Source organism: Perissodus microlepis, chromosome 7, assembly GCF_051167445.1.
Source record: "Perissodus microlepis isolate ML-2025 ecotype Zambia chromosome 7, ASM5116744v1, whole genome shotgun sequence".
NCBI classification, from domain to species: Eukaryota; Metazoa; Chordata; class Actinopteri; order Cichliformes; family Cichlidae; genus Perissodus; species Perissodus microlepis.
The window spans coordinates 5,351,293-5,365,641 of NC_140467.1; the positions used below are offsets into that span (position 1 = coordinate 5,351,293).

Sequence of the window (14,349 nt, forward strand, 5' to 3'; positions counted from 1 at the left end):
GGCTTTCCTCTCTAGACCATGAGGTAAGCAGCGCTGTCCACACCACAGCTAAACAAGGTCTGGATGAGGCAAGCGCTGACCCCTTGTGATCTCCTCTCCCGTGTCCCGTGTGTCTTCTGCTTTAGACAAGCTCTGACTAACAGCAAGAAATTGGGGAGTTTACATGTACTTTACTTTTTTCAGTTTCTATGACTGACTAATACAGACAGCATGATACGAGTGCATGTACATATCAGGACTGGGTTTTTCCACTTCAAGCACACAGACGATATGTCCTGTAACATGTGGGTCTGTATATACAAGATAACATTTATTGCAGCCACTGTTGCGGTCCAGCAGGTACGTCGAGTGAGTCTTGTGCTTTAAACCCCTTGTGTAATCGAGACACACCCTGCCTATGTGAGCGCAGACTAATGAGAAGCAGGTAGTAACAGGCCTATTTTTTATTAGTTCTGCTGAACTGGTGCTGAATGAGCAGAATTTACAGTGCACTACTAGTTAACCACTACAAAATCTCTCATTATTCGAGCTGTTGCAGTATTTCTGCCTTCCTTCATGTTCTAAATAAGCTTAAATGCAGTTTTCGGTGAAAACCCTAAACCTTGTACAGTCAAAAGTAAACTTTACTCCACCTCATATGGTATAAGTCTTACACCATTAATAGGCGCTCAGAGTATCTGTTTCACTTACAGTGCAGTTGACTAATATGCAGTGAACAAGCCATGTACTTCTGAGTGAACGTGAGGAACTAACTAGGGACTGGATGATGTGCCGTGTATCTGTTACTGTTACAATGAATAGTATTTAATAATTTAATCATATTTAATAGTATTTTTGAGCTCCCGATTTGACAAAATAATATATTTATAAAATAATGTTCTCACTAAATATCTGAAACATTGTGTGATACTTGGATAATGGGCAAATGCAGTAGTAGGTCATACACGTCAGTGTTACGGTATCCCTCTTTCAGGGGAAATTAAGTTTACTTTTGTTTTCCAACTTAGGAGAGCTTTTAAGTGTGCTCTGATTGGCTGACGTGAGAGTCGGGCGTCTTCGGATTGGTGTTTGAGCTGCTTCCGCGTTGTCATTCAGCAGCAGTCCCTCCTCACGCACATCTGCAGCCGAGTCTCTCCGGTACACTGTACGTGACGACGAGCTGTGAGAGGAGAGCAGAGATATATATTCGAACTTTTCCACAATTATCTGCGCAAAAAACAAAGACTTTCTGTCTGTTGAGCGGCTACATGGAGCTATTTTATAAGTAAACTCGACTCTGTCTGCATTGAAATCGCGGAAGGACTGTTTTCATCTCTTAAAAGACAGGTTACCGGAGGAAAGTTTAAATCCCGGTGAGATCAGGGGGAAGGTGAGCCGGGTGCGACTTGAATCATCCTGGCTGTCCTTTTTGTAAATGAAATAGAGAGAGTTTTGATTCAGTCTGCTCTTTCTAAAAACCAGGACTTTGTCTGCTGAAGGAGTTGTAGTATTTCGCCGTCCCACGCTGAACTCCACAGCATGTCTGACAAGTGTTGCGCTGTGTAACCAGTTCGTCCAGCTCGCCGAGGAGTTTCGTCAGCTGCTTCTCTGACTTTGCAGGTAAGCCGCTGAGGAGGTTCGCCTCTCTTCCAGAAGGTCTCTGTGAAGGCCGTTGGACGACAATGGCTGGCTTGAGCAATGCCCACATGAAAACCCTGGAGGACCTAACTCTGGACTCGGGCTACGGGGCGGGGGACTCTTGCAAATCCCTCAGCCTGTCCTCCTCAAAGTCAAACTCCCAGGCATTCATGACGGCCCCTCACCGGGGGAACTGGTGGTACTACTCCGGCTCCATGAATAGCAGAAACAACAGCTGGGACACTGTCAACACTGTCCTTCCAGAAGACCCAGAGGACATCTTCTCCAAGTGTCCACGCTTACCTGAACTGGAAGAGTTTCCATGGACTGAGGAGGAGGTGGCCAAAATACTGCGTAAAGTGGCCGAGAGTGGGAGCATGAAATGGGGGACTACACCTGTGTTCTCACCGGAGGCTGTGAGGCGGCTGTCCACCCTTCTCCGCAGGGCTCTGATCCGCATTTCCAGAGAGGCTCAGCGTCTCAGCGTCATGCACTGCCGCTGCACACGCTTCGAAGTGCAGAGTGCCATGAAGTTGGTGCTCAGCTGGGCCCTCGCCGACTACTGCGTCTCTGCTACAGTTAAGGCCATCTCCTTGTACAGCATGAGTGCCGGTGAACTATTGAGGAAAGGCAAGTCCGCCCGCTGCGGCCTCTCCTTCTCTGTGGGACGCTTCTTCCGCTGGATGGTGGACACCCGCATCTCCGTGCGCATCCACGAGTATGCGGCCATATGCCTAACTGCATGCATGGAAGCTTTGGTGGAGGAGATAGGTGCCCGGGTGCTGATGGCCGAGAGGGGTCATTCAGGGCCTGATTTGGGGTCAGGGTGCACCACGGTGAGTGCAGAGGCCATGGAGGGGGTGGTCAACAATGACGCGGAGCTGTGGGGAGTCCTGCAACACTATGAGCACCTCATCTGCGGGAAGAACGCTAATGGTAAATATAAATGATGTATATAAAAGTGCATTTAAGTTAACAGTGCATAGCATAGAGTGAGGACCTTCAGTGAATGTTTTGTTGCATACTATTTTTTTTGTATCACATATTGGTCTTCCTGAGTGTTGATCACAACTTTCCACTCCCTCCGAGTCCATGTGTGGAAAAAGGTTAATTGTGGCCTGGTGCTGATTACAACAGCAGCTTTTAGTGCATGAGAATTTGATGTATTTGTTGCCAATTTGACTTGTCAGAGTAAGAAAATTGCCTCTAATGTGGGCAAAGAAGGCATTTTCTGTTCAACCAAAGTCACAAAACAACAAATTGCTGAGAAAAAAGACTCAACCAGCCAGATTGAGTCCTCACATGTCACTCTGGTGTTCTACTGTTGTGGTTTGGAGTGCAGAGAGCCTTCAGAGTCTAGGCAGGAGGCTTGTCTGTTGACATAGCTCTCTGTTTGCGCTGACTTCACCTCTCAGCCTCTCGCTGTGTTGGCCACACTCCTTTAAAATCCTCTCTTTCTTCCATTTCCTCATCCTGTGCTCCTGGTAGACAGATCTCTTTCACCCACCACCATCCCTGCATACTGTATCTTACATCTCTCCCTCCTCTCTCCTCCAGCTACAGCTGTGCATCCTGCTCCCTGCCCATTTGTTTCCTCCACCCTCACATCCCTTCTGAATCAAGTCTCTTTCTCCGCCTTCTCTGCTGATCCCTAGTACACTCACAGTGCTCTTTCCATGACTGTTTTGGCAGCCCAGTGTTGAGTTGATGCATGAGCTTGTGTTGGGACAGTGTAACCAGCCTTTGTTTGTGGCCCACTACCAGCTCCCTGGAGCAGAGCTATTTTACTGCAGCACAATGGCCTTTTGTTGTGTGATCGTGCAGCTTAGTCAAACACCGAGGGAGTCAAAGCAAATGCTGAGGATGCATACACGCACCAAGGAACAATATACACAACTCAGAGAGAGAGAGAAAGAAAAAATAACTATAGATAGTCAATATTAAATACAATTATGAGGCACACTTGCACAGTTATGTGCAAGTGTGCCGTGCATGTGGAGAAGACGCTAATGTAACACGGCCAACTTTTGATCTGAGATCAATGTGCTTGTAATAGATAGTACTTTCCCACATGCATGCATTCACGTATTAACTGCTACCTTCCATTTCAAAGTCTGTACAGCTTCCAGTGGCTTCATCATTATATCTGCTCCATTTAAGCCTGCAAGTGCTATAAACAGTACATTGCTGTACACTAGACAGGCCTGTTGTTTGGTTTTACATTTGAATTGTGGTGCTATTTCATAAAAAAGTTAAAAAGCAGCTTTTGTCACATTACTTCACCAGATGTCTTTAGCTTAGGTTTGGCCTATTTTGGTGAGTTTAGTCACTGGTCTTGAGAAAGACCATCGTGTGATGTGTGTGTGTGCATATAATAACAACAGACTATTATTCTGACCACCATAGCTTTTTATAGGGCTAAATCTGGGATATGGAAGCCACATACCCCTCTACCATCTTTCCACCTGACACCCTACACCCTAAACGGCAACCCTACTGCTGAGCAACATCTCCTCTTTTGCCAAACAAAAAACAAATATCCATTTCCTTCTTACAAACCAGTATGGGAGGGTAGATTATTGATCATATAGAATGCATGGCACATTCTATTAAAACTCCTCCCTCTCACTTGATCTCACTTCATCTTTCTGCCTCTTTCTCAGAGGCTGACCCACATCTGGAACTCTTTAAGTTAGAAATGACTTGTACGGCTCCAATAACAAAACTGAAAACTCCCTCCCTCCCTCCTTTCCTCTTGCCCTCTCATGCTTAGTCTAACTTTTGGCTGTCTCTCTCCCTCTTTCTCCCTTTTTTTTGCCATTGCGTTCACATCCACATCCACTTCATCTTTATCTGTTTATTTCTTCTGGTCTACAGGGAGTGCATTAGAGAAACCCAGTTGTGATGTGCCAGGATCTTATTCATTACACTTGCAGACTCACCCGAGCACATTGACATGCACACAGACCCTGAAACCAATTTAGTCTTCTTTGCTTGCATATAAATGGATCTACAGCACTGGTTGAACGCTATACACAATGTGACTATACAGAAGAATCCATTTGTCATTTATTTCTCCTCACAAGGAAATGGCATGAGCGAGCACTTCCTGGTATAATTTGTATTGACAGTACAGTGGAGCATGTTAAAGTGCAGAGTAGTAGCTTTACTAATGGACAGCAGAAGTGGCTATGAAATCATTGATCGTTATGTCTAACACACAGATGTGTGTTAAGCTTTGGTCTGGCTAATAGGACAATTTCCAAGTGAGCACCATTCAAGTGTTTGGAGGACTTTTTCCCGCTTTTCTCGGACTTTATAGTTGTTTTCTCAAGGGGCTTGTAACAGCAGTCCAGTAGTTAGATTTGCAAACAGTTGACTAGAGGATCATTTATTTTGGGGCATGACTTTAAATTCAATCACCAGCCCCATTCACACTTTGCACTGGGCAGTAGTTTGATATTTGGATTGCTGTTCTAAAACTTGAATGTGAATACTTGTATAGTCTGAAGCAGGGGCTCAGTGAAAGAGAGCTTTCATGCTCAAACTATCATACATGGATAGATAAACTTAGTCCAGTACTAACAACATTTTTTTCTTCTCTCTTCTTTCTTTAAATCTATGAAGATAGTAAAAAGACTGCTAGTATTGGGTTTGGGGTGTACTGTCAGAGCATATGATTTGCTACTCAGTGTTTCCCTAAATATGTATTTAGCCCATAAAGAGGCGTGGGAACAGTGGGCAGAGAGATGCAGGGAGAGGAGCCCAGTGCTGTGGTCACACAGATGGAGAAACCAGCACTCTGAAAATACATTCCCCTGTTGCACAAATCTGGTGAGGATCAAACTGAGTTTTGGGAGAAAAAACCTAAAAATGTTAATAATATTAAGGGCTCGCAAGAGTGTTGGGTATGTTGGAGACGAGCATTAACAACAAACCCGTTTTCCTAAATATCCACACGGATTAATTTAGGTGACCCGTTTGAAAACTGCCGGCAGACATTTGTTTGAAGGGCCAACAAAACTAAGTGTTAAAGCTTTAGTGGATGGGGTTAATGCTTCACTAGACTCTCGTGCTTTTGTGTTAAAGCTTTATTTGTGATTGCATGTACCAGGCTGCATTCACGCTAATGGTCAATGTCACTGATTGCAGTGGTTGCTTGTGTTGTCCCAGCTGTAAAAACAGCAACCCTTTAGAGTGCTGTGTTTCACTGTACTCATCTGTGGTTTCTTATACTTGGCTTTGCGGATACTGACCCTTGTTGGCAAACCATGAGTGATGCTTTCACAGATATGACGGCACGAATGGTTTGTCTGACTAGTAAAAAGCCAATAGCACTGAACCAGGAAATTATCACTGACTTCCTATCCTCTCATGCAGGTGATTGTGTCTGTTAAATTAATGAAAATAAAGTCAAACAATAATCTTGGAGTTCATATTGTGAACCACCTCAGGTATAACTCCTGTCTCTTTTAATAAAACTGTATTAACATTATTTTGCCTTCTGGCAATGTACCTCCTATCATATTACAGCAGCATGAGTCACGTTTTTTCTTAACACTGTTTACAGTAAATCACTGAAGGGAGTGGAACCAAAGAGATGGGCATGGCAGATATTCATGGGAAAGAGGTCAAGTGACATACAAATAGTGATTGCAAAGTTGAAAGCAGTTGTTCCTTTGTGTCTAGATTCAGAGTTCTAATCTCAATATTGGAAATCGGTAATTGAGCCATTATTCTGTCAGCAAACTGGGGAAGTTATACGTTTATAAAACTTCTTTGACCTGTTTACACTGAAAAATGTGCAATGGGAGAGTCACATTCCTCTGTCCATAGGGCTGGGATTACAGCTCGGGAAGCTAATGAGGGAAGCAGGATGACAGGCTGGCAAATGGTTGCAATCTTTAACCAGGCATCTTGGAGCATTGCCTGAATGCCAGCAATATCTAAGAGGAATAACAGTGCATTGCATCATCTCAGTGTAAGGGCTGACACGAGCTTTATTTATACTCCTGCCCGTGTCTCTGCAGTTTAGCATTTGCGTGAGACCATTTATACTTTGGTGTTTAAGTGTAAACGCTTCATCACTGAATGGTAAACAGTTAAAACAGTGTGACTCATTTGCCTAACCCGATAGTGCGACACTGTAGGCAGAGCTCAGCTTAGAAATCATGTTCACATGGATGTTACATTGACACAAAGCACCACCTAACTTGATATCTTTAGAGATCATTGACAACACAACGGTATTTTCTGATACTAGTGGTCTATTTCAGCAGAAGAACGCACTTTACCTCTTTTTTTGTTTTGTGTTCAGTGTAGATTTGCATGTCATCAGAAAGCCACTGTTGATGTACATTTATGATTGGATGTGAGCCAGAAGGTCACCAATTTCTGAAACCTTTAATAATAATAATGGATTGGATTTATATAGCGCTTTTAAAGGCACCCAAAGCGCTTTACAATGCCACTATTCATTCACTCTCACATTCACACACTGGTGGAAGCAAGCTACGGTTGTAGCCACAGCTGCCCTGGGGCAAACTGACAGAAGCGAGGCTGCCATATCGCGCCATCGGCCCCTCTGGCCAACACCAGTAGGGTAAAGTGTCTTGCCCGAGGACACAACGACCAGGACAGAGAGGCCAGGGATCGAACTGGCGACCTTCCGGTTACAGATGCGCTTCCCAACCCCCTGAGCCATGGTCGCCCCATGGCTCAGGGGGGCTCACTGTAGTTTAACCAAGGAGGTTAAACTTTCTGTGCTTATGTTTCTTTTGCTTTTTTTTGTCAGATCTGCCCAATCAAGTGGCTATAAAGGACCTAACCTAAGATAATAACACAACCAATTCATTCTAGCTGAAGTACAAGAGAAAAAATATCTCTATACACAGATGCACACAAACTCTTTATTCATATTTCATTCAGTCCTTTATTTGGTTGTTTCTGGGCCAGTGCAGATCAGTTCCGCCTTGCCTTTAAACATTCATTCCATTCACAGATATCCCAAAGAGTAAACTCTGAATAACTCCCTAAGTCTGTGTCAAACCACAAACCCCTACTAAAATAATCAGCTTTCCTGCTTCTTACTCTGAAAAAATCAGTGCCAGGCATCATGGTTGTAATTGCTAATAGGCATTAGCTGGAATGCACCCTTTCGGCAGCTTGTATCCCCCAGCAAAACTAAAGCCAGCCATTGTAGTCAATATAGAACCATTTTGTGGGTGATTGGGTTGTAATGTTTTAATTACACACAAATAGATCAGATGGGAGGACTGCATGGAGAAGGATTGGGAAGTGTGCAGTTTAAGAGGAAACACATTTTTGTGAGCAGGGATTGGATTTAATTACTCTGTGCTGCGTTCTCTGGTGAAATCTGTAGGAGTCGACTTGATATAGCCAGGTAGATTCAAGCCAAATGTCTGCAGCTGAGGAAGGGTTAGAGTCTGTCTGCAGGATTGCTCCAGTGTGTACATGCAGCCTGGGAGCCAAAGTAAAGGCTGTGATCACTCCAGCCAGTGCTGAATGAGGGCACAGCTTCTTTTGGATGTTCTTCAGCCGAGCTTGGAAAGTATTTTTTTCTTCTTCTTTCCTTTAAAGTCTAAACTGTTGTTTTTGTAAACAAGCTGAAAGAGGGAGCTTTTTGTGACTCTGTCAGTGACCTCTTTGTCCACCAGAGTCAGAGAAGCAGTGTGTGGAGACTGCAAATCTCAGATATATTGCACTGGAAAAGCAAACACAGCCTCACCATTGTGCACACAGATTTATCCCCTCGAGATAGTCACACTTGAGTTCATACTGATATTCATTTACATATGCACATACACTACTGTACACATGAGTATTTGCAAATTTACACAAGTAGAGTATTTCACCTTAGTCCTTCGGGATCCAAATACACTATTTATTGTAGTTTGTTGTCTTTGTATCACTATTCCCATCAGTGTAGTTGACAGTACAAAAAAGACGAACAAAATTGCATAAGTACGCTAGCTTAATAGTTGCCATTGCATGGCTAGAACAAGCTGTTATACTCTACATACCAGCTTCTTCCTCACAGGGACAAACCAAGGCCCAACTCACAGTACATCACTCGCAGGTTGAGCATTGGTTCATAGTTTGCATTAACGATGGGAGTAGTTTCTCTAACTCCCTGAACAACGAGCCAATTTTCCAGAGGGAGAAGTTGGATAGAGAGAATAGGATGGAAGCAATGGAAAATAAAAAGCAAGCACAATGCAAGAACAGCATTTATGACAAGCTTTTTGGTAAGTGTGTCAGGCTCAGTGAGCACAGTGCCCATTTTGACAGGTTAAAGGAGTTGTGTGCATACATGCCAGAAGTAGGTCATTGCAGCCTTTGAAATTTCTTGCGCTTGTCTCTGCTTTGATGTCATGTACTCTCATCCATTTCTGCCTCTAGTCCGATTCTGATGGTATCTGTGCTTTTAAGAGGGACTGCAGTGTGCATACTGGGACTGTGTGCAGTCCTGAGTTAGCCTTATCTGTCAACATGGTTGATTAAGGGCTGACAGAGTGACAGCTAACAAAGGCATTAAAACACAGTGATGAGTGGAGACTGTCTACTTCTGTTTCACCGAATTCAAGAAGATGCAGTTATCTGAATGCCCAAAGAGGAGTTTTGCTTTTTAAAATTTTCTCAAAATGCCCGTGACCAGTGACAGAAATGGATGCAGAGTATGGCTGTTGGTTATCATTGCCATCGTGAGTAAGGGTACTACTTGTTTAGTCTTCCCTTCCCTGAACTGTCTAATCTTTCTTCACCAGACACTGGAATGTGTTTGTTTGCATGTCGAGCCTGCAGCTTCATCAACAACAACACGTATCTAAACTCTGAGGCTCAGCAGATTTTGCCCACATCACAGGATATATCAACCCTTTCCCAAGTTGTGCTGATTTGCAGACTTCTTTGGCTTCATCTGAAATGTTTCTCTTGGTATGGCCTATCAAATCTGGTTATTTATTTATTTACTTACCTACTTACTTACCTCTGTAACCGCATATCAGGTAGTCATATTCCAGTCTTTTCTGGCACATTTATGTTATTTTTCTCTATCCAATCCTACTGCTGTATATCTTCTCTCTTTCTTTTTTGCATCTGAAACCTTCTAACCAGCACTGCCATCTTCTAAAAACATCACCTGTTGGGTCATGGTCATCCACATGGATATATGGTGATTAAAAGAGCCACCGCAGCACACAGCATTTTTAGACCAAAACCATGTACAGTTAGGTTTCCTGGAATTCCCTTGTGGTTAGTGCAGGGAAGGAGCCATATGGAGTACACATGTGGGCACAGGAAAGCAGACTCTGTCAAGACAGGACACCCTCTGCTCCAGACTTAAGCCTCTTTCTGTCGATAAGATCTGTACAGCACATCCACCACATGTGTACTCCTTCCTGAAACTGAAATAAACAGATCAAATCTCATAGGTAACCAAAAGAGGATGTCTACTATTAGGAAAAGCCAACAATGAAATGCATTTGATGAAATAAAAGTATGACTTTAAGAATATCTGACATACACTTTGATTTAAGAGGTATGTTTTTGGACATGAAAGGTTAGATTACGCTGAGGACAGAGTTTCTGGGGACATCATCAGATTATCCTAGTTCCCAAGTTCCAGACTTTAAAGACTCCTAGTTATACATAATCACCATGCATTTCCTTTGAAAGCCATTATACATAGGTTTTGTCTCTGTTGTGTTTATAGGGCTTAAATGCTATTGCTGTTGCACTAAGAAAATTCTGACCTAACACTCTGTTTGTGTTACAATGTGTCTGCACTGGATTTGTCCCTTGGGCACGATCCCGCTTATTTGGGCTACATCTGTATTTAACTGTGTACATATGTGGGCCCATGTCCATGGAAGTGTGTGTTTGACTGGATGTGTTCTGCGAATTGATGGCCTCTGTGTTTTTAGCCACATCTGCTCTCTCTGTTTCTGTGTTGTGTTGGCCATCTGTGTGTCACTGCTGGGTCACAGACAGTGCTGGACACCAGCACTATTTCCTCTCCAGGACTGATATAATCTGAGCTGTGGAGGGGAAAGCGTGTTATGTGGTAGGAATTTTATACCAGTGAAAGGAGGCTTTGTTGAACGTGTTCAGAGAAATGTAACCTTAAAAAAAATCTAATAGTTAAGGGCTTAAGAAAAAGGGTGGACAGTGATCCAGTTTTACTGTTTTTTTTTTTATTGTTTTTTTTTTTTATTTTATTAATTCTGCAGTCTAGCTTGTATTCTCTCTGAATGTGAATTGGTCTATTAGGATCTTCAGTGATCTGAAGTGAGTTTGTATTGCTTTTGTCTATGCATGGAGAGGCTGTAGAGGAAGTGAGTCAGACAGGAGTTAAACAGAGCACGAGTTAAACTAAAGTACTCAATATTTTCCCCTCTTTTAGACTTCTAGGAGCAAATTGCAGCCTCAGAAAACAGCCTCAATGCCAACACATTCATCAGCTCATCAAACCTAATTTGGTTTAACTCTCCATGAGCCCAATGGGATTTTTAAATGTGTTAGGATTAGACATTTCTTCCACCAGCGTGGCCTGTAAATACAAGTGTGACTAATTATAGCCCATTCTTATTTCCACATGCTTTGCATTAGATATTAGACCACGCACCGCATATAGCCTTGTGGCGCTTCTGTTAATAAGTCTTATAAAGGAATTCTCAAAAGCTCATTCACAAATAAGTTAAAATCTAAAACCTACCCAGTTAACAGAGGTGAAAAATAAGGTTGTGGAGCTGGTCAACATGACTTTCCATTAGACAAATGCCCGAGCAATTACATACTTGTCTATAGCCTGGCAGGAAATGCCTCCACCACAGAAGGAGCCTTTCAGTACTCCAGTCAGGTGCTAAGAAAGGGTGTGTCTGTCTGCATGATGGAGATGCAGGGGGCGTATGTGTTGCGAGTTTAAGGCTTGCAGTGGGGAGGGAGTCAGCCTGAGGGTTAGCAAGTCATAAATATTGCAACGCCAACACCCAGCCAGTTAGCCGAGCCCCAGCCAAAAAGAACAGCTTTTACTCTTTCAGGTGGTGCCATGCAAACATTTCAACATAACTGCCTTAATTTGTTTTGCTGGAAGGCTTTGTTTTGACATGAGGTCTGCAGGCAGGCTCCACAGTCCAGCCAGTCTGATGTCAGGGGAACGAGGGAGAATGTACATACGACAGCAGCCTGAGAGGAAAGCCCAAATGTGGAGACTGAGGAAGAAGTCTTGGTGCTTCTCTGACTCTGATAACATTGTGGCTCTATCTTGCTGTCTGAAAATACAAAGATAACTCAAACAGAACACGCTTGCACACTAAGACAAAAAAATCAAAAACACCAGAGATATAAGCACAGTCTGATAAGTAGCAAACGGGCAGACACAGATAGAAAGGAATCTACACTATCAGCATGGAGCGGGTTTATTTGTTTTCTGAATGGAGTTGTGATAGCAAGTACTTCTTAACCTCATTGGGATCTCTATGTGATATCTGTTGCTTTTCAGGAAAGGAAAGTGGAAAAGAAAACACACATTCTTTACATCCATCATATGTGAATAGATAGCTATAATCTCCAGCGCCATGCTGGGAAAGAACAACTTGATTTAAGCTTCTGCTTGCCCTGACCCCTGGAAGCTTCCCAAAGGCTCCATCTTTCTCTCCTTCCATGCCCCCCCCCCCCTCTGATAAGAATAAAGAGAGGGCTCTTTATTCTTATCAGTCACACTTGCTACTCTGCGTTACTGCGAGAGTCTTCATCATCTAATTACAAGGAAACCAGTGACATAGTGTTTTGTATGTGTGAGACAGTGACTGAATGATAGATTTGTATTGAGCTTTGATTTTGGTACAATTTGCCAGCAGTCAGGAAGAGAGAAGGGTTATGAATGTGTGTTTTAAAATAATTTAACATGTCCATACTGAGGAATAAATTATGGACTTACTCAAAAGTCGTGAATTGCACAGTGAGAAAAGCAGGCCTGAGGGACAAGCACAGAGGGGAAAAAAACAGCTGAACCTGCCTAGTGGTTCTTGGCTCTTGTGGACCGCTGCTCTGTAGCCCATAATTACCCTCTGGCCAACTTGTGTTAGTAGCTACAGAGTAGTGAGGTCAGCAGTTAGCTGACAGGTCAAGTGCTATTCATGCCCTGGCTCATACACTACATGCAACTTTCCATTTAACACTCTCTGGCTTTTTTTCTGTGGCTGTCTTTGTTATGTATGAGTTCATTTGCATTTCTGCAAGATGGTTTGTGTGTCACCACAGTGTAAAACCAAAATCAAGGAATCACTCCTCCTCGTCTTCTACCTTCAAACCCTTTTCCTCCCTGTTTTGCCTTCTTTTTCTTTCTTTTCTCATCTCTAGTTCTGTCTTGCCAAGTACCCCTGGCCAAAGGTCAGCCAGAGACTTCCCACACAAACCTGTATCGCACACTCCTGCAGACTCCTGCTACCCAGAGAGGATGACTGGGGAAAGCATAATTATGTTCACATGAAAACGCACCCAAGAGGTCTTATTTTAAATATATTTAGCGATCTCTGGGTATCATATTGTATAGATCTTGACTGCTAGGTTAACCCTGGCTTTCAGCAGTGGACCAGAAAAATCTTTCTTTTCTTTTTTTATATACAAATATAGGGCTGCCACAAACGATTATTTTGATAGTCGACTAGTCACCGATTATTTTTGCGATTAGTCGACTAATCAGATCATCATCCATTGGACGTAATGTACAGCTTATTGCACCAGCAGCATCTGCTCTTATATAACTATCATTAGCTTACAGCTTTAAGTGTTTAAGGTATGTGCTAACTAAAAATAAAGACAAGATGATAGTTTATTAAAGTTTAATGAAATCTGCAGATTGTTTCTGTGAAATTTAATAAACTCCTTGCTATCTAAAATATAACGGGACAACGGAGTATATTCTCGAGCATCTCACACTTCTGATAATCAGCTGTCTGCTTGACGTTTATTCAGCTGTGTAAAAACTATAACTTTAATCTCAGCCAAACCGATTTACTCAGGAACAAATAAAATACTAAAAAAAAAAGCCAAACGATAACATTTTTAAGTTATCTAAGTGACTTATATATGTTTAACCTGAGTAGCGAAAGACAGCGGTGGGTTTGAAAACGATTTGCCGGGAGTCCGGTGTTCTCACCGGACTCTAGTGAGCCTTGCCCCCGGCTAGCTATCGAGCTAGTGGGTAACAGACGTCTCCGAAAATGTCAGAGCGCTTTTGAAAACATGTGGTGTCTTGATAAACTGAGCAGATATTTGAGGTTTACACAGCTACATTCTCGCCTGAAAATATGTTAAACGTTTATTTTGTGACCCAGAAAGAATAATAAGAGTAATATTAAAACTAACTAGCTGCCGCCGTTGTTGGAAACTGAGCTGGGCTGCGCTATGAATTCTGGGACAGAGCTACTTCTTCTTCTTCGGGGTTTAACGGCAGCTGGCATCCTTGTACATGCAGTGCTGCCATCTTCTGTTTCAGTCCGTTATTACACTCTTAAATCCTACTACTTATTCCTGCGTCTTTTGTGATCTTACAAAGCTTCAAACGACGCGTCGACTATTAAATCAGTCGTCGACGATTCTGATAGTCGACGTAATCGTGACTAGTCGACTAATCGTGGCAGCCCTATACAAATATATATCACTGTCTTTATGTAGAATTCCTTCTGTACACTAGATCTCATCATTATT

The 14,349-nt window shown here is 42.8% G+C and overlaps 1 protein-coding gene across 1 annotated transcript in view; it reads left to right on the top strand.

Moving 5' to 3' along the window:
• Positions 1-1,113: 1,113 nt before the first annotated feature.
• The window catches only part of abtb2b (ankyrin repeat and BTB (POZ) domain containing 2b), a 40,912-nt gene continuing 27,676 nt past the window's right edge, over positions 1,114-14,349 (top strand). Inside the window, exon 1 of the mRNA XM_084932972.1 lies at positions 1,114-2,553. Coding sequence (XP_084789098.1) covers positions 1,662-2,553 — 892 coding nt within the window. The 5' untranslated portion in view covers positions 1,114-1,661. The remainder of the gene's footprint in view (positions 2,554-14,349) is intronic.